This window comes from Rhinolophus sinicus, linkage group LG03 (assembly GCF_036562045.2).
Source record: "Rhinolophus sinicus isolate RSC01 linkage group LG03, ASM3656204v1, whole genome shotgun sequence".
NCBI lineage: Eukaryota > Metazoa > Chordata > Mammalia > Chiroptera > Rhinolophidae > Rhinolophus > Rhinolophus sinicus.
The window spans coordinates 25,114,965-25,136,353 of record NC_133753.1 but is presented as its reverse complement, the minus strand read 5'-3'; the positions used below and the strand labels follow the sequence as shown (position 1 = coordinate 25,136,353).

General features: G+C 36.3%; 1 protein-coding gene across 2 annotated transcripts in view; it reads left to right on the top strand.

The window, feature by feature from the left end:
- Window positions 1–21,389, top strand: part of PSEN1 (presenilin 1) — a 62,346-nt gene that overhangs the window by 28,326 nt on the left and 12,631 nt on the right. For both annotated transcript variants that reach the window (XM_019733626.2, XM_019733624.2), the window contains exons 5-9: window positions 381–522; window positions 6,537–6,604; window positions 10,101–10,321; window positions 15,269–15,367; window positions 17,788–17,874. In XM_019733626.2, coding sequence (XP_019589185.1) covers window positions 381–522; window positions 6,537–6,604; window positions 10,101–10,321; window positions 15,269–15,367; window positions 17,788–17,874 — 617 coding nt within the window. The remainder of the gene's footprint in view (window positions 1–380; window positions 523–6,536; window positions 6,605–10,100; window positions 10,322–15,268; window positions 15,368–17,787; window positions 17,875–21,389) is intronic.

Sequence of the window (21,389 nt, the reverse complement as noted above, 5' to 3'; positions counted from 1 at the left end):
AGCCATATTACCTTCCTCTGACAACCACTTGTAGCCTGGGTAGTTTACGTGGCAGAATCCGGTTCTTCTGCAAATCACTAATAAGCTGTGGAGAAGGAACATTTGAGGAGGTAATTATTTCAGTATATAGTGCCCACTGCATGAAGCCAGTGTCTGGCTACAAGGAAGTCCACCTCTCCATGTTTTAGATGTCTCTTTTTATTTCGAAGCACTTACTTTAGAGGCTAGCTATTTTTCTTAGGGTAAAAATTCTTGGCTGGATTGATGAAATGGAAAAAAGTAACATATCAGTTGAATCAAGGCAACAAACCTTGGGTTGAAGAGGGTATGTGGTTTGGGATAACACTCACCTGGGGCTTTTGTGTTTTGTTTTACTGTAGAATCTATACTCCATTCACAGAAGACACAGAGACTGTGGGCCAGAGAGCCCTGCACTCCATTCTGAATGCTGCTATCATGATCAGCGTCATTGTTGTCATGACTATTCTCCTGGTGGCTCTATATAAATACAGATGCTACAAGGTGAGCACAGAGACAGAGCTTTGCTTTTCACCATGTTCTTTTTATGATTGGATTTTCCTGTCACATGCCTTAATTGGTCTAGTAAAGAAAAAGATCTTATATTCTTGAACTAAGTTATTTTTTAGTTTTTTCCCCTGTCATTGTAGAACATTTGAAAAATACAAAAAGGCATACATAGAAACAAATGTTTGCATATTATACCACAATCTAAATGGTTTTAACATTTTGATTTGTGATATATACATACATATATATACATATATATATGTATGTATATATACATATATACCAAAGGGATATATCCTAAGACCTTTGGTGTTTCCTCATTCACAAATAGCATAATATAATATATTTTCCCCATAAAATAACATATAACTTAAAAAAAATCATATTGAGGCAGCCGGATGGCTCAGGTGGTTAGAGAGTGAGCTCTCAACAACTAGGTTGCTGGTTCAATTCCCACATGGGATGGTGGGCTGTACCCCCTGCAACTGAAGATTAAAAATGGCAACTGGACTTAGAGTGGAGCTGCGCCCTCCACAACTAGATTGAAGGACAATGACTTGGAGCTGATGGGCCCTGGAGAAACACACTGTTCCCCAATCAAATTAAAAAAAAATCATTATATTTTCATACTTGAGCACAGAACAGTCAAGCCACCTTCAGATGCTGATTTAAACTTGTTGGTGACTGGCTATATTCCCACTTCCAAATTGGTAACCATCCATCATTCCCTCACTACCTCTCTTGCAGTAGCACTGATTCTTTCTTTGGGAAACAAGGGCAGGGGAGGTTGTGTAGGAAAGACACAGACCTAACTTTCCTAGCCTCTGCTTCCCTAGCTCACACTCTAGCTAAATGACTCACTTCTGAATTTCAGCCACCAGGCACATGTTCCAGATTCATGCCTCAAAAAAATGACAAATTATTAACAGTCATGAACCTTTAGCGTCATTCTCAAATAAATACTAACTTTCCAAATATTGAAGTCTACTGTATTTCCCCTTAGTATTTATTTGTGTATATTTTTTAACATAATTAAAAAGCTTAATCAGTATGTGTCCTTTCTTTACTTTAACTTTGGCATAAGCAATTTTCCATATTATAAATTCTTAGAAAATACATCTTAACAGCTACATAATATTTAACTCAATGGGTGTATTGTAATTTACTTCCCCTAATTTCCCTCATTTGGACATTTAAGTTGTTTCCAGTTTTTCACTATTCTAAAAACAATGAATGTCTTTATGCATAGAGCTTTTTCATTTTTTCAGATTATTTTCTTAGGGTAAAATCCTAGACAGAATTTATTGGGCAGATTATTTACATATTTTTAACTGTCTTGGTACGCTAAATTCCCTTTTCGAAATGGTAGTATCAATTTGTACTTAACACTAGTAGTGAATGAACCATCTGTCTTACCTTACCTTTACCAGCATTGAATTTAAAAAATTTTAAAAATCTGTGCTAATTTTTATAGGCAAAACAAAATGTCTTAATTTGCATTTAGTTGATTACTAGTAAGATTGGATACCTTTTCAATGTTCACAAACTCTAAAATTATACAAGGTTTAACCTTGTTTGTTGAACGTTTGGGTGTGTAGAAGTGTTAGCCTAGGTGATGAGCGTCTGTAGTCTGACGTTAGCGTATGGAGAAGGTAGAAGAGGAAATGTGTGTATGATGATGACCAGAAGTCATCAGAAGGCCAAAGAGCAAGCGATATAAACCCACGCTGGAAAGCATTCTCCCACTGTTCAAATGTGCTCATGTCTTAAGTACTTTTCTTGATCCCTTTTTTCACCATCTGTATTGTCTGCATGTAAATGTTTACTTGCCAGTCACAGTTTTCTGCTTTATTGGACTCACTTTGTGACTTTTATCTAGACTATATGCAACTTTTGTTCTTCACATTTTATTGGGCGTGATTGGGGTCACATCCACACCTGTGCATCCTGGGGATGGTCCCCCAAGTTCCTAACAGCTTTAAGAGGTTTCTTTCTTGAGTTTCTTCCTTTCTGTAGTCTCCCAGATACTTTCTGGTTTTTGGCCTTCCCCGTTTCCTTCCTTCAGCCAGAAAGCTGGGCTTTATTTTCCTGGTGTCAGAGCCAACAGGTGGGAGGACAGAGAAATATAGCAAGGGCCATTTGCCTCACTGTCTGGGAACTACAGCTCCTCCAATCAAATGGGAAGAGCTTCTCCTCCTCCTAAATGTTAGGCTCCTGCCGCCCACATTGCCACCACCACTGAATTGTTTGGGGCTGGATGTGAAAGAATGGAGACAATGGAAAAACCAGAAAATAGGATTTTTCATTCTATTTTGGTGTTAGGAAACCTCTTTCCTGTTCCTCTGGCCAGAACTGGAGGGTTTTTCCTGCTGCTTTCACTGTCTTGCTTAAAGACCACTCTGGTTGTGTTGAGTACTGGTGGGGAGGGTAGTACCGGAGGGAAAAAACGTGGTAAACTCACTGTTGGTCCCCTGGTACTTTTCATTCCCCAGTTCACTTGCCTCTCTTTACTTTTCAGATCCTCAGCTAGCAGCTGCATGCATTCTATCCAGGTTTTATAGCTGCATTCGGTGGGAGAAACAGGATGGGATGTGCTTTTACTCCTTGTTAACTAGCACCTATTTTGATATATTTTTGGTCAGTTTTGTGTATCTTTTAGTTGTGCTTCATTTTATATTGTCTGAAAAGTTTATATTCAACCAGATTTCCACATTTACTCGTTCATTTATGTTGTTTTGCGTTTTTAAGGTTCAAGTCTTAGCAAGCACAGGCCAAAGTAAAAAACAAGTTGTTTACTTTGACTTCTAGTATAAAGTAAAAGCTTTTGAGTCAGAAATTCAGAAACTTGCCAGAACCTGTTTGCAAATGATCCCTGGGGATTTGTTATGTCAGTGGTTAGTTGTGCAATGCCTATAAGAAGCACAAGAAGCTAAAAGACCAAACAAACCTTAAAAAGTGTCAGCCGAGTGTAAATGAATCAGGAGGCTTTGGCTAGAAATAAATGGTAAAGACCTATTTAAGGGTCTTAGGGTTTGTAGACTGGACACATAATTAGGCCATATGCTGAGTGTTACAAAGAAGGAAAAAAAGCTGAGGGTTCTTATTAAAAAAAAAAAAAATTCTTGAGAAGAATCCGTTCTGCTGTCTTAGCCTCTGTATTGGTCCTAGATGGTAATCCTCTAGACGACCAGTGGTCTGGATAATGGGTGTCAGACGGTCTGGATACGTAAACATTCTTTCCTTAGTCTTTCAGGAGGTAATCAGAGGATTATATGGAGGTTTGATGTATATCCAGGTATTAAAACAGGACTGGAAATTTAAATTTAAGTTCCCAGTCTAGTTAAAACAAGAACAGAACCATTTCCTCATGCCTCAACATACTTGATTTTAGTAATTTAGCAGCTTGACTATAGTGACTCCATATCTTGATTTCTCAAAAGGTAGAAAACGGAAAAGGCAATTGTTATTATTTGTTGTAGATGGAACTATATAGCTTATTTAAGTCACATGCCTTCTGGCCTGGATAGTTCAGAGTTTAGAGGAAACACTTGCTGTTCTGTACTGAAACAGGGCTCTTTTCATTGAGAGCATTTAGCACAGGAAAGATAAGTAGGGATTTTTGCAAGATGAGAAAGACCTGTTTTACAATCTGATGTTCTAGAAAAAAGGGGAGATGCTATTAAGTCATCATCAGAAGAGACTTTGAATTCAGGCCATAACTCAGAAAATGATAACACAAATCACCAACTTAAATAGGAAAACTGTTTACAACCATTACTGTAGGCAAAGGGCAAATATTATAAAGATCACTTACAGATCATTAAGAAAATTATGAACATCCCAATAAATTTTAAAAATTCCAAGCAGAAAAATTACGAAGGAAATATAGCTGGCCAGTAGAAAAATATTTGATGGCACGAAAATATCTGTAATAAAAAATTAAGTTTTAAAAAAGCAGAATGTATTATAACTTGATTCTAATTTTGTTAAAAGGTCTTTACACATGCCTACATAGGCAGACAGAAAACATACCTGAAAAGAAAATGTTAATATTAACTTTGGTTGTCATTGCTCAGTGGGAATTGTTTTCTTCTAGTGTTTCTCTATTTTCTCAATGTTATATGCATGTTACTTTGGTATTCAGAAAAATGCTGTTTTTTTTTTAAATAAACAATATCCCCATGTTCCCTTGCTGAAAAAACAAGGTAAAAAGCATATCTCAAGAAAGATGAGAATTTCTAGTATGTAATATTTGCTCTGGCCTTTAATATGGAGCTTAATATGGAAAACCAGTACACATCTTAATCTTTAAAGCATTTCTGTCTTGTAATATTTTATATGCTTTTTAGTTTTGTAAGTTGGATTATTTCTAAAGCTGAGACCTATGAGCTTGATGAGGTGGGATGCAGGTGGGGAGATTTCTTTCTGCTTAAGCTATATTGTTGTGTTTTTTTTACAGAAGAAAGAGAGTAAGGGCTCCCTTTAGAATATTTTGCTGAAGTTGAAGTATTTAGAGGGAAATATACAGGTGTCTTCAGTTTACTGTGATATGTATTAAAAATAAGATGGACTAATGGATAGAGATGGATAGAAATGTTGCAAAGCAAGTATAGCAAAATGTGAATGGTGGAATTTAGGTGGTATATGGATGTTCACTGCAAAAATCGTTAAACTTTGCTGTGTATTTGAAAAGTTTTATAATAAAACATTGGAAAATTTTTGTGGAAGAACAGAAACTGAATTTAATAAAAATTTATAAAGAGAGTCAGTGAAAATTTTAAATAAATCTTTTTTGTTTTTCAAAGGAATTAACAATCACAAATAACCTTGGGTGATCAAAACAGAACCACAAGAGAAAATTAACATAGATTCTAATCACAACTAGACTTTGATAGCTTAGATCCTGATTATTGAAACAACTGGATCTGGTAGTGCTGGTGGAAGATTTAGAAAAAAAATGAAGACGAAATAATATTCTTGATTTGGAGGTTTTATTTTCTCTCCTTTCATCACAGTTTGATTTGATCTGTTCTGGGTAAGAGATATATTTGGAAACATTGGTTTTGGAGCTTTTTCTGTCATTAAACAATAAAGTTCACTGAAAGATTAAAGAAAAAAAAAAAGATTAAAGCAAATTATGGGTGTTTCCATCTCGAAATATTTTCACTCTTGGTTAGAAATTACTTGACACTTTATTGTACTTTTCCTGTTTTTAAAAACCCCATACTTTTTGGGTTGTATAGTATTTTCCTAAATATACCCATAACATAAAATTTCCATTTAAAGTGTTCATCTTGTATAATAGATTACAAAAACGAATTCTAATTCTATCTCTTCACATTAATAAGCTGTACATGAGTAATAGAGAGTAATATTTATATAGTGTTGTATGAATTCTGCATAATGATGGACTGAATTCTAAGTGTTTCAAATAATTCATAATAGTAATACTTATGAATGACGTAAAATGTAGAAAGCATTGCAATACTTATTGAAACTTCAGATTCTGAATATTCTTTTGTTAAATGGTTATATAGTTTAGAAGGCTTATTTTCTTTGTACAGTTAATGTATGCATACACAGGTTACCTAACTAAATACCTGATTTTCAATTTTATTTATCAAGTATTTATTTATTTATTGTTTATGTTAGAAATATTACATAATTCCTCCACTGAAAATATTGCTACTTTAAAGTTTAAAATGTCAACTGTTGACTCTATTGATAATTCGATATTTTAGAATGCATTCTTTTCTTTTTAAAATTTCACCTATTTCTAAAGGAACGAGGGTCTATATATGTCTTGCTGAAATTTCTATTTACTATTATGAGTTGATCAGCCCCAAAGAGTTCTAGTATAAGAATTCACTGAACCCAAAGCCATTTGTGTTCTGCCATTTGAAAAGCATAACATATACAGAAATAGTATACTATTTTTGAAGTCCCAAATTTGCACTTCTTTAGGGCTTTGCGATCTGTTAATTATATTGAAATTCTTTCTTTTCTAGGTTATCCATGCTTGGCTTATTATTTCATCGCTATTGTTGCTATTCTTTTTCTCATTCATTTATTTGGGGTAAGTGTGAAATATTTGGTCTACGTTTCAGAAATTAACAATGTTTAGGCTCTCTGTCATTTAAAGCTGTGTCTTTTATCGATGAACTACTCTTAAATTATAATTGTTTCCATATATAGATCATACTTGCTATATATAAGACGAGTTAATATTATCGATATTCTTCTGTTGATCCTTACTTATAAATAAGTAGAACTGAAAGAACTGAAAACTACAGTCAATTCTAAGTCTTTTTTAGTGAAGAACTTAATTCTTTCAGTGAAGAAGTTTTTGTATTCTTTACTTCCAGTAGAAATCTATGAATCAGAATGTTAAGAAAGGATTTCAAGAAAGTATATAAATATGATTTAATTAATTTTCAAACCCTTATATTGTTTCATCAGTGAGTTATTTTTTTCCAAAGGAAATGTTACATGAAAATTTTACACATAAAATAGAAAAAAATAGAGCTGCTCTGTTGAAGAGAATAGAGAGGCTCAGAGATTTGCAAATCTGGCCTTTCTCTCAGCACCAGTGGTAGATATAACGTTTGTAGACCATTATTAGCACTAGCTCTTAAATGAGGAACAGAAGCAATAAAACTAATAAATAAATTGATGAATTTGGTAGAGCCAGTAAGAAAAAACGATAGACAAAAGAAACAAATATGAGAATCTATATGAAATGGATGATTTTCTAGAAAAAATTATCAAAACTGATCACTGATGCAATAGAAAATCTAAATATAGCAAAGAAAAAACTACAGAAGATTGTTGAAGAAGTTCTCATCCTACTTCCACCAATAACAACAGTACATCATTTTATAAAGCCAGCATCACATTGATACTAAAACCCTCTAAATTACCAAGAAAAAGGAAACTAGACCAATCCTATTTATTGATATCGAAAGAATAACTAAGTATTAACAAATAGGATTCAGCAACACATCGAGGAAATAATACCTTATGACAAAATGGGGTTTGCTGAATGGAAGACTGGTTCATTACTAGCAAATTTCAATATAAGTTACCATGTTACTAAGTCATCATCTCTGTACATGCTGAAAGGCATTTGATAAAATTTAACACCTGTTCTTGATGAAATTCTGTAATAAAACAAATGGATAGTTCCTTTTTTAACATGGTAAAATGAATAAATCTCTTCTAAAAGTCAGTATCATCTTCATATGGAAATTCTAGAAGCATGCCTATTATGTCTAACAAGATGAGGATTTTCTTTATCAATATTGTCATCTGACATTGCTCTGGAGGGAATAGAGCACAATTAAATGAGAGAAAGACATACGAGCTGTACGATTTGGAAAAGCAGGTTAAATTACCAATATTTGGAGTTAAAATGATTGTGTACTTAGTTTCAGAACTCACCAAAAGGCAATTAGAATCACTAAGTAAACTTGGCAAGGCATCTGAATACAAAATTAGTTCAGTAGCATTCATGAAGACACTAGTTAGAGAACATAATGAAAGGAAAAAAATCACATTTATGATAGCAGCAAAAAAGACAAAAATATCTAGGATTAATCAAGAATTGTGCAAGATTTATTAAGAAATTTTTAAATGCTTCTGAAGGGCTTAGAAGACTTAAATAGAAAGCTATACCAGTTTTCATAGGAAGACTTAGTATCATAAAGATGTCAGTTCTCTCTAAGTGTATTGTAAAAATTAATATAAGCTCAACAAAAATATGAACAATTTATTTTTGATCTGGACAAGATAATTCTAAGTTTATTTGGAAAAATTAATAAGTGAAGTTACTCCAAAGAATTCTGAAAAAGAAGAAAAATGAAGGGATACTAGTCCTACCTGATTTGAAAATATAATAAACCTACAATAATTAAAATAGGACACCTGCACCATGAATAGGTGATCAGTAGAAAAGCTCAAATATATAATGGAATTTAAGATAAAGTATAGAATCAGTAGGCTATAGATGGATTATGTATTTATAGTAATTGGTGTTGGGATAATCAGGTTGCAAGGAAATGAACAAGCACACATTGGTTTATAACTTTTAAGAGCAATTTGGCATATTATTAAAATTTTAAGTGCATATGTCCTCAACCTAATAATTTGTAGGAACAATCATTGTAGCATTGTTTCTAATATCAAAAGAATGGATGGAATCACTCTAAATGTCCATCAACAGAAAACTGGTTAAATAAATTAGGGTACATTTATTGAGTAAAGCCATTAAAAAGAAAGAGGCAGCTCTGATATACTAATGTGGAAAGATCTCTGTGAGTATTGTTAAGAGAAAAAAGCCTGGTATAGAACAGTGTATACAATATGCTATTATTTATGTTTAATAAAGTATATGTGATATGTATAGACAATCACTGGAAGGATACACATGAAATTAATAATAGTACTTTCCTTTGGAGAGGGGCACTGTGGGACAAGGTAGGGAGGAAAACTTACTTTTCACAGTATGTATCATGAATTTTATATTATACATGTATTACCTAGCCAAAGATTAATAATAATTTGTGTTTTTTTGTTTTGTTTTGTTTTTGTTTTTGTTTTTGAGTGCTAGGATATCTGAAATGTTTAATACAAGCTGCATTGTCTAGAAATTTCAACATTTATTTTGAGATTTCAAAATGGTAAAATCGTCTTTCTGGATAGTTTCGGCACCCAAAGTTTGTGCTTAAATGAGTGCTTGCTTTCTCTTCAATTACGAAAAGACATCTTCTATACTTGTAATCTCTTTATTTTTAGATGGTGGAATTTTATCCCCCCAAATTAAAATAGTGTTTTGTTCATTACAAAAATGACGTAACAGTCATTGGGGAGGGAGGGAGATAAGAAGGAGGGAGGGGAGGGAGGGAGGGAGGGAGGGAGGGAGGGAGGGAGGGACAAAGAAAAAGAAAAAAGTGAAAAAAATGACCAGACTCCCATCATCTAAAGATAAGTCCCTCATCCTTTCAGAAGTCACTATATCGATACATTGCTCTCACTACTCACACATTGTTTCATAAATGAGATAATTTTTTTTTTCCAGGCAACAGTGTGTCATGTCTGTCTATATTCCATGTTTGTGTGTGTGTATACAAAACATATACGTTTTTAATGGCTGTACTAACTTTCATTTTAGGAAAATAATATACATCCTAGCTATAAAATATATAAAATGTATTATGCATGTTTAATTTTTTCCAATTTCAGTTATTTTAAATGAGGGTTTCCCAAAGTGTAGAATGGCATTTTAGATGGTATACAGCCTTTTTTAGTTTTTGTACTTGTACTTATTTTTATAGTCTGTGATACTGGTTTTCCATTTATATGAATTATACATTTTTCTGTTAAAATAAATTCAACTTGAGGGAAAAAGTTAATTTAAAGAAAAGTGTTAAATAATAGCCTAGTTGATATAGATATGGTAAAAATGTGAAGGTGTAGGAAATGAATATCTAATGTTTGGGAACCATAGTTCTAAACAATGTTTTGATGAATTATTGTACATAAATCTTTTTACGTCTCTGTGTAATTATTTTCAGGGAAGTGTTTAAAACCTATAACGTTGCCATGGACTACATTACTGTTGCACTCTTGATCTGGAATTTTGGTGTAGTGGGAATGATTGCCATTCATTGGAAAGGTCCACTGCGACTCCAGCAGGCGTATCTCATTATGATCAGTGCCCTCATGGCCTTGGTGTTTATCAAGTACCTCCCAGAGTGGACCGCGTGGCTCATCTTGGCTGTGATTTCAGTATATGGTAAAACCCAAGACTGATACTGTGTTTGTAACACAAATGCCTCACGGGTGTGTTTTCCTTCGTCTTCCCGTTACCTTGACTTATGAAAATGATAATGATTATACCCCATAACTCTTCAGTAAATAATTAATTAGCTATGGTGTCTTTTTCATACAAAGATTTTGATTTTTTTGAGGTTAAGTTCTTTAAAAATGTCTTATATACTGTCCCCAGTTTTACTTAGTGACAGATTAGTGGAAGGATCCATAGACTTCTGGTTACAAGACTTAGAGTCAAATCTTGTCTGGACCGTTGACAGCCTTTATGACTTTAGGAAAGTTACTCAGGTTCTTTGAGCTTCAGTTTCCTAATTTGAAAAATGGGAACAATGCTTCCTAAAGTTGTAAGAGTTCGGAATGTATGGTGAAAAATTCTAGCAGAGTGCTTAATACATATCAAGTGATCAATTTTTAAAATTAAAATTAGGTTACGTACTTTTTATAAGGCAACTTGGGTAGAATTATTCTTTTAAAAATACAGCTTATTTGGGCAGTGAGATTCAAATTCATTAACAGCCAGTGTTACATGGGTCCTGAACAGTGAGAATGTACCCTAGCCCTGAATGACCAAGGCAGCTGTACAGGTGCGTACTCTGTGGCTGTTGCCCTGCGTGAAAGCCAAAAGAGCCATTTTCAGACGTCAATATGTGGTCTCTATATTATAAGTAGGCTGTGGTCTTTTATCCCTATACAAATGCTTATTAAAATGTCTGGTGACCTGTAATAGGAAACTCATCATCCCCTCTTGATTGACAAAGAAAAAGTCTGTGGAAATAGAATTGGATTGATTCCGTTCTCCTGTAGATCTATAGAAGTCAGATGCTCTCTATGCCTGCCTTTCATAATAACTTTAGGTTATGTAGTACTTGATGGTTTGCAAAATACTCATCTATTATTCCATAGTTATGATTAAGAATGCTAGTTCTAGACTCCATCCAATCAGCACTGCTAAATACTTTGTACTCAGAGATTTTACTAATATGTTCTGTTTAGTGCCTTTTTCAACAATCAAAATTTGTCTTCACCTTCAGAGGGACACATTATATCTTTACCTAGCTACCCATGGAGTACGTAAGCATCCTTAGCATTGCACACAATCTTTGCAGACTAGATCTTAACCACATCCAGCTTTCTCCAGGAGCACAGAAATAACATCATGATGATATCATCCTCTGAAGACGTTCATTTGACATCCTCGTTGGGGACATACAAATAGTCACAAAGGAGCTCAAAAGAGGGGATGGTTGGCATTTCCATGTACATAGTACAAGGCCCTGCCACCCCAGTTAAATTCCTAAAAAGTACTTAGTAAGCTGAGGGCTTCTGCATCTCTGACGCTGTCAAGAAATAGCAATTGACCCCCTGCACCCACTATGTTAAAACAAGCCCAGTAACTTTTAGGCCTTTTTGGGACCTGTAGGTAACATATTCTTCATTTACAAATTTTATGTAAGCCTGTTTATACTATTACAAATTGGCCCATCTTGAATTGGGGCCCCTTACTACAAAGGGCTCTAGAATCTGTCCAAATTGTGATACAACAGTCACTCCCATTAATGTTCTCTCCCTGCCCCCAGAGAATCATTCATTGTAGAGGCTTTAGCAACCTCCTCTCAAACTTTCTGAAATCTCTGGATCATCCATGATGATATTAAGTTGGCCATGGGTTTCTGGTGTGAGAAACTGCCCTTAGTCCAGTACTATACACCATTATGATGGCAGTTTCTGACTGCGTACTAAGTGCTCCTGGAAACAGAGATTCTCACATATCTTCAGGATATGTGAGGTTCCATATCCTTCTCCATTTCCTCCGTATCATGGAGGCAGCATTCTACAGCTCAGTTCAGACACCGGGGCCTCCTTGCTAAGACCAAACTTACCTACAGGAGAGGGTAGCCTCTTCTGTCGTCAGTCCTTGCCAGTTGACAAGGTATTAGAGAATGTCAGGCCTCTCTGGGAACTTTGGCTGTGCTGGGACTCCTTTGGGATCAAGTGAGTGAACAGCAATGGAAACTGTAACACTTTGTGGACAGTATCAATACTACCTGTGGTGGAGCTTATTGAAAAGCTGCTGCTTTTCATTCCTTAATCCGCGCATCCTTGATCGAAGAATGGGGTCCAACAGTCAGCAAAATTAACGTTAGGCAGTCATCTTACCCTGGCCAACAACTGGCTCCACCTGTGCATTTTTACAGATTCGTGGGCCATTGCCAATGTCTAGCCATCTGGTTCTGCTAATGGTGGCAACAGCAATTCCTTATCCAAGGTTTTCCTCTTTGGAGAATATAACCTTGAGAACCTCTTGCCTCAGATACCCAAAACATAAATCAGGGTTATACATGTCTCTGTACATATTAAAGCCACAATACAGGCTTCACTTTAGCCACTTTGGATTTCCAGACATTGTTAATAGTGACCATCTCACTTCTGAAAATATACGATGCTGGGCTCTTAGGTGTTCAATGGAACTGTCACCACCCTTACCAGTCTCGGGCTACAGGCCTTATTGGGGCAACATTATGATATACTAGAGCAAGTTAAAATTTAATTAGATGAAGCAGGACGTATTTCCATCATCAGAGGTGAATTGTAATAAAGAGTAATGAAGAGTCTGATTCCATTTTTGATATTTAAAAACAAGAAAATGCTAGTTCTGGGGACAGACTGTGTAGGTTCACATCCAGAATCTTCTACTGTCACTTATTGGCTATGTGACCACAGGCACATTACTCAACCCCTAAGTCTTAGTTGTTGTGAAGGTTAAATTGAACGATACATATAACACTTAGAACAGTATATCAGTAAATGTCAGCTGTTATTTTTTTCTTACTGTATTATACTGTGAAGTAAGCAAGGTGGTTTTCCTTGTTTTACTGCTAAGAAACCTGATGTATATAGAGGTAGAGGTAAAGTATTTGCACAAGCTTTTTTTTTTTTCAGATTTTATTGAGGAAGGGGAACAGGACTTTATTGGGGAACAGTGTGTACTTCCAGGACTTTTTTCCAAGTCAAGTTGTTGTCCTTTCAATCTTAGTTGTGGAGGGTGCCATTCAGCTTCAAGTTGTTGTCCTTTCAGTCTTAGTTGTGGAGGGTGCAGCTCAGCTCCAGGTCCAGTTGCCGTTACTAGTTGCAGGGGGCAGAGCCCACCATCCCTTGCGGGAGTTGAACCGGCAACCTTGTGGTTGAGAGGATGCGCTCCAACCAACTGAGCCATTTGGGAGCTCAGCGGCAGCTCAGCTCAAGGTGCTGTGTTCAATCTTAGTTGCAGGGGGCACTGCCCACCCTTGCGGGACTCAAGGAATTGAACTGACAACCTTGTGGTTGAGAGCCCACTGGCCCATGTGGGAATCGAACCGGCAGCCTTCGGAGTTAGGAGCACGGAGCTCTAACCACCTGAGCCACCAGGCCGGCCCCTTTGCACAAGCTTTTGCTGTTTGATGTAGAATTGGAATCCCAAGTCCAGTATTCTTTCTACTACAGCATGCTATTTCTTCCATCAGTTCTCAGTTTCTTCTTCTTCAGAGCTTCGAGTTCATTTAAAATAAGAGACTTGTATCCAGTTTTTAGAGTAATGATTCTCAACTTCATTTTTACAAGGTCTCAAGATACTTTAATTTTTCACAAAGGTTCTAAACAAAATTAATTTTAATTCACATTAATTGCTCTAAAGATAAGGGAGTTTATTATTTAGCAATTCTATAAGGGGGAGTGTGTCATAAAACCAGGATAGTTACAGGACATGGCAGCTTCAAACAGGTTGAAAATCCCATTGTTTTGGAGCACAGCAAATTTCCATTTTCTTTCCAAAACAAATCAAATTGAAAGCAGTGAGGGTAGCAATTTCTGTGTGTGTGTGTGTGTGTGTGATCTTTAGTAGTAGTAGTAGTAGTAGTAATATACAAGAAGACACGACCACTTGGCAGGCGTGAGGTTTTTTACTTAATTGCATCTGAATGATAGTAATGTCAACATAAGCTATCAAGTCTTCCTTAAAAATTTTAGCTGTACCTGTTTTATATTTTTAAATGTTTGAAATTATTTTCTGTATTTCTATTTCTGAATTTTCATGACACAGAAAATATAAGAAAAATTGCAGTTGTGGAAAAGATGGTGGTAGAATCAAGAATAATTGAAGCATATTGCTTCCTCTCAGAGTCGCTGTTTTTCTGAAATAACCATTTTTCAGCACCACATGTATTATAAGACCTGAATATTTGTGAAGTGCTTTTGACAGGAGAACTAAAGAATTATGCAATTACGTGACAACTTTTGTGTAATAAAAATGTATTTAAAGTTTAAAAAAAGAAATACTAAACTTTCTCATGGAAAAGTTTGTTAGTTTTTTTTATTTTTATTTACTGCCCTTTTATTTCAAGCACCCCTAAGTAGTACATATTCTGTTTTTAAAAAAGGGGAGACAAATCTCTTCTCTGCTCTTCATATTTTGAAAAGTTCAGTCAAATCCTCACTATTAAATTCCTCTTAAAGCTTTTGCTTGTGACTCCTAGGTATAGTTTGTTTGATAATGACTTTTTCTTGGTTCTACTTATTGGAAATTGACAACTGTTCTAGAATAGTTCTGTCTTGTCATTAACGCTGCCTCTTTTCTTCAAACTGAGAAGACTTATTCATAGAACCCAGTGATGACACACTAAACTAACCAAATAGCATCAAAACCGAAATGAAATTTGCACAGATCTTCTGTATGCTTTCATGTATTTTTTGAGGTGGTTGTGTCCCCCATCAGTTTACCTGCTATTTATTTCATATTCATTATTCATATTTCACATCCTTTTGTGTAAAAAAAAAATTCAACCTTTTCCATTAGTTAATTCCTCCCTAACACACCCCTTTACAAATTTAGCCAATACATTTCTTACAGATATTTTTTCCATTTCTCTCTTTCTAGATTTAGTGGCTGTTTTGTGTCCAAAAGGCCCACTCCGTATGCTGGTTGAAACAGCTCAGGAGAGAAATGAAACTCTCTTTCCAGCTCTCATTTACTCCTGTAAGTATTTCGGAATGATACTAAGTTAGTAAACAGCTTAGAATTTATAGGAATTCAAACACATGTAACAATGGTCATTATCACGGTACTTTTTCTCATCTTAAATGCATGGCATTAATGGAACTTCTGCAGAACTCCATTTCCTTGCAAATTGTCTTCTATGTGACATTGGTTCAAGAGAGTTTTCAATATGGGTAGAGCTAGAAGAAATATTTAGAGACTCTGGAGCCAGTATTCTCGTTTAAAATACTACTAGTCAAGTGTTATTGAGTACTTGTTATATACAGATATTGCAAGTGAGTCGTGTTCTGGCTTATGAAAGAATTGTACTGTTCCTCCAGAATGTGCTTGCCTTTTTTTCTTTTTTCTTTTTCAGTTTATAGGCATACTCTTCCTAATCATTCAGTAAATATTTATTGAGCATTGGCCTGATCTGCTCCCGCAGAGCACTGTGGAGGACATGAAGGTGATTAGCTACTCAGAGCTCATTTGCTTACAGTTTAGAAGTAAAATGAGACAAGCAACATCCAAGGCAGAGTGTTACCAGATTCTGAAGAGACATGATCAAACTGTAGAGAGTTCAGAAGAGGGAAAATCTGGCTGGGGAATCAGGGAAGGCTCCATGGAAGAGACAGCATTTGGTTTGAACGTTTTAAGATGAGTAAGATTTCAGCAAGCACAGATGGGAGTTGATTTCAAAAGTGGGCTTGTCACAAAGAATGGCTTGCCAGACATAAATGTGGGGTCTCTATCAGATTTCAAATATTCAATTTGACTAGAATATAAGTTACAAAATGGGGAGAGTACTAGGAAGAGTTTGGAAAGGCAGATTAGGGCAAGATCAAAAATAGCTTTGAGTGACTGGTTTAGATCTCTGTATGCTTGCATGATCACTGGGGAATCAGGATGTTCTTGAGCAGAAGAATAAAAAACAAGAACATAGGCGAATATGTGACAGAGATGAGATGTAAACCATAAGCCCGAAATGTTTACTGTCTGCCTCTTTACAGAAAAAGTTTGCTGACCCCTGATTTCTGTAGTCATACTAAATATTAAAACAAAAGAGTTTGTAGCAATACTTTTTGATGCTTACATAAAGAAAGAAAATCAGATAAATAACTGCTGCCTTTATTGATAAGAAGGCTCCAGAAATTCATAAGCCTTGTACATGGTGGTTGCCCTTCTGTTTCTCTTATTTGGGTTTCGATTTAGTTGAACCATGTATTGCCTTCCTGGCTTATGTTGGGTTATTGTATAATGAAACTTGTTTGATCTCAAAATTACAAAGCCATGGTGAATGAAGAAGTATGTCTACTATACAATTTTCAGCCTCTTTGGTCATGTATTTCTTTTACAAGTTATTCAAGAAGTCTAAGAGTGTTAAGGCCATGGATATAATTATAAAAAGCCAGAGAGACATAGATGCCAAGTATTTTGTTTAAAATTGTTTACTATGACCAGTTTGGACTCAGGTTGCTGCTGGCATTTGGTTCCTGCTGTAGCCCTGTAGAGTGCATGATTATACGTATTTTTATGTTATTTAATTGGTGTTTTCAGGATAATTCCCAAAAGTGGTATTCCTGAGTTGAAGGGTTGAAGCACATGTAGTTTTGTGAGATGTTACCAAGCTCCTTCCAATCAGGGTTATACCATTTTTAATTCCAACTGCAATATATGAGAAGCACCCTGTTAAAGTATCCACATTGCCTCTTAACAAAATGTGACAAAGATGTATGTATACATCTAGATCAATCTCTTATCTATCTATCTATCTATCTATCTATCTATCTATCTATCTATCTATCTATCTTGTGTGTGTCTATGGAAGGGACTTAGAAGAGACCAATTGACTCTCCCCTTTGTGTTTATTGCTTTTAACCTTTTTTTCTTATTCCGTACATATAACACAGTTTAACATCATTGAAAATCCCAGAAATGAGACATAATATGAAGAAAATTTATTCCATGCATTTTTAGAGTTGTAATAATCATCTGATGCTTTTGTGAGCCCTAGTTTGTCCTCTAATTTAGTTCCAAGAAGTAATTTTCATGAGTGAATTCACATTATTGTAGGATATTCAACTAGTCCAGCTATTGTCTCAGTGGCATCTTGCTGGCCTGGACAGTTTTCCTTTTGGTTACTTTTCACAGACTATAAATGATGATGAACAGTTTTAAAATAGCAGCTGCAGTTTGAAAGCTACAGCAAACAGTCAGTTAAAGAAATTTTTTTTTATATGCCCAAATCAAAGAGAATATTTTGTGGTTTTTAAATATGCATTTACTTTGATTGTTAAGAATTCTTAGGGCAACATTAAGAAAATTGGTGATTTGTGTAGAGAACTAATGACCTGCTGTCTATTCGGGCACTTTCTTTCTGTGTTTCCAATTTTCACCTTGACTTTTGTCTTTCTCAACAGCTACAATGGTGTGGTTGGTAAATATGGCAAAAGGAGACCCAGAAGCCCAAAGGAAGGTCTCCCGAAGCTCCAATTATAATGTACAAAGTAGGTGATTTTTATTTAGTAATTTCTTGGTTTTAAGGGTCATTGTCATCTTAAAGGCTAACAATGAGTTATGAAGCAATGATTTAGTCATAGATTCCTTTGAGAATCTCCTAAAAGTTGTGGTAATACCCTAAATATGTAAGGAGTTCCGATGTTCCAAACCCAACAGTACAGCCAAAGCACCCTAGATTAAGAATTTCTGCCATTAAATAGCATTAATACCAGTATGGAAAGGTTTAAGTTGAGGCTATAATTTTAAAAGAAAAAATAAGCTCTCTCTCCAAACATGTTAAAAGTGAGAATCTCTTGTCTGACATGGCCAGAGTAACTTAAATAGAATTTTATTTGAGATGTGGCAATGTTTATACTGAGAAGATGAAATATTCCAGGTGGACTTGACTTTTTGGAGGAGGATAATAATGATGACCGAGGATGGGAGGGAGATAGGAAGGCCCACTCGTGGGTCCCACAGAAGATGTTAAGGAGAATATAAGTTAGGAGCTGTTATTAGAAAGAGTTGAACAATAAAACAATATCAGTAGTTAAGAAGAAAGTAAACGGCCGGCCCAGTGGCTCAGTTAGTTGGAGCGCCGTGCTCCTAACGCTGAGGTCGCCGGTCCAATTCCCACATGGGCCAGTGAGCTGCGCCCTCTACAACTAAGATTGTGAACAACAGCTCTCCCTGGAGCTGGGCTGCTGTGGGCTGCCTGCTGCCGGCTGCTGTGGCCATGGTGAGTAGCCTTGAGCAGCCGGCAGCCGGCGAAAACTGCCATGAGCTGCCAACCGGCAACTGGGGACGGACTGCCTCAGCAGGGGGAGCACAAATCTCATAATATTAACATGGGCCAGGAAGCTGTGTCCTACACAACTAGACTGAGAAACAACGGCTTGAACCGGAGTGGGGGGGTAGGGGAGGTGGAAGAAGGGGGAAAAAGAGAAAGGAAACTTTTAAAATAAAAACAAAAGCTAACCTTATGAGGAAGCTGAAAAACAGACAGAATAAAGGTTGGTGAGAGAAAAGGGCGTTAAATAAGTTGCTGTTTTTCAGAAAAGGAAGAGTTTATATTTTATAGAGCCAAGAAAACTGCTGGTTTACCATTTGGGTACTGTGAGGAGGACATTTTCATCTGAGAATTCATATTTGGACCCAAAGGTATCAGGCCTGTTCTGCAGTGAGCAAGGCGACAGAACAAGGAGACATTATACCAGTAGTAGACCTAGAAGAGAAGTAGGAAATACAATATATTGGAAACAACTGCTGCAAGTCTGGTTATCGTGTTAACCTGTGTTAAGCTGAAGAAAATTGAAAGATTGGTTGTCTTGAGTATATATGTTTATGTATATGTGAGTATGAGTTTGTATTTGGCACATTAGGATTTTACCCTTTTGACCAACTGTTGATCGAGCACCTAACTGATGTTTTGTTAGATACTGGGGCCAGAGCACTGAATGAGGTATCTCGTCCCTGGGGAGCTTATAGCCTATTTGGGGAGACACAAACATTCAACAAATAATTCATACAGTTGTGATAAGTGCTATACAGGAGAAGTGCAAGTTGTCGTGAAAGTTTATAGTATAGGAATTTCATTTATTCTGGAAAGTCAAGGAAAGCTTTCCGGAGGAAGTGATAATAGGAGATGGCCAGCTGAAGAGTCGAAGGAAGATCTTTCCAGAAGAAGAAACAACATGGGCAAGGGCCGCGAAGTGAGAAGTATGTGAATGAACTGCAGAGTCCTCAGTGGGAGTGCTGGCGGTATTTTGGTGGGGCGGTTCTTCATTGTGTGGGGCTTCTCCTCACATTGCAGGATATTTAGCGTTCATGGCCCTTCACCCACTAAATGTTGGTAGTGGCTTCGAGGTATTGCAATAACTGAAAAGTCCTCCATCATAGTTATTTCCAGATACCTTCTGGAACGGAAGTGCTACCCTCTAGTTGAAAACCACTGTTAGAGGAACTAGAAGTTAGATTGGAACAAAAGGGCACAGAGCTCCAAGGGGGATGTCTGTAGAGGGGAAAAAATAATAGAACTGGGAGGTTAACTGAGTGTAAACTCTGTTAAAGTGTTTGAGGATGAATTAGTCAAAAGTAATACATAGGAAATTAGTTAAGGGAAAAAACGTGGCAGTTTTCCAGGGAAAACAAAAAGTTGTATGAAAGAAGCAAATGTAGTTTATTCTGGCTGTAGCAAAGTAGTTTAGTTGTGGACACTATTTGCATAATGATAGTATACAAACTGAACTTAACATAAAATTATGACATTGAGAATATTGGGAGAATTAAATTTATATGTGTGCATGAGTATGGGAGCTAATGCTTCCATCTTCCCTATAGGAAGTATTAATATCTAAAATAAAAGCATCAAGATGTAGCACTATAAACATACTATTTATAATTAATTATGGAGGTAAATACCCAAAGGAAACAGCTGAAAGGGTTGAAAGCAGGAATGAGGATTAGGAGTGAGGAGGGATGGGGCAGAGCAGGGACTGCTGTTTTTGTTTATAAACCTTATGCTTATATGATTTCATAAACTCCAAACCAGGGAATATTCCAGTTTATGGAGATCTGGTTAAGAAAAAGAATACGAATTACAAATCCAGAATTGTAAGAGCCCTTCCCAGAGAAAGTCCATGCAAGTGAGAGGCCTAAAGTGTACAAGCTTTATTTATTCATGGTAAACTTACCTCTGCTATGAACATGTATCACTTTTATTAAAAAAAAAAAAACTGAAGGAGGGGAAAAAAGTATTATCAACTTACATATTTTAATTATTTTTGATGTATGGAAGGTTCTCAAGACTATCATGTTATGCTCACAATTTTCAGTCAGACTGTCATAACAAAACGACTAGCCCATACAAAATTCACCCCTCTTTTCTCCTCCCTCCTCCCCCTAGTAATGGTCTACTTTTGTAACTTAGTCACTAAAGCCAGTGGTGAGTGCCATCAGTTAGGAAGCTTTTGGCTGCAAACATCAGAAAACCCAATCCTTTGCTTTAAACAAAAAAGAAATGTGTTCTCTCACATGACCAGAATCCTGAGCCGTAGACATTTGTAGGGTTGTTTAATTTTGTGGCTCATTGGTGTTATCAAGGGCGCAGGTTCTTTCCATCTTCCTGCTCTGCCATCCTTAGGTGTGGGCTTGGTCCTCAGCCTACTGCTCCTCATGGTCACAAGGTGACAAGTGCAGTTCCAGGCATCATGTCCAGATAAGACAACATCCAGGGGAAGAAAGGGATGGTTGGTATCTTCCTGTTTCTCTTAAAGTGAGAAAAATTTTCCCCAAATTCCCAGCAGACTTTGCCTCACATGTAACTAGTACCAAACCCACAGCCATAGAACTTTCATTGGGAAGAGGAATGATGAAATTACCATGCTTGGCTTGGATTGATCAGGATTTACCTGCAGAGTATGTGGGTGAGAGGTGGAAACCCAAACAAATCAGAGCTCTGCCCTCAGGAATAAGGAGAGAAATGGCTGGTGGGTGAGCAACCAGCAGAGCAGGCTTTACTGCA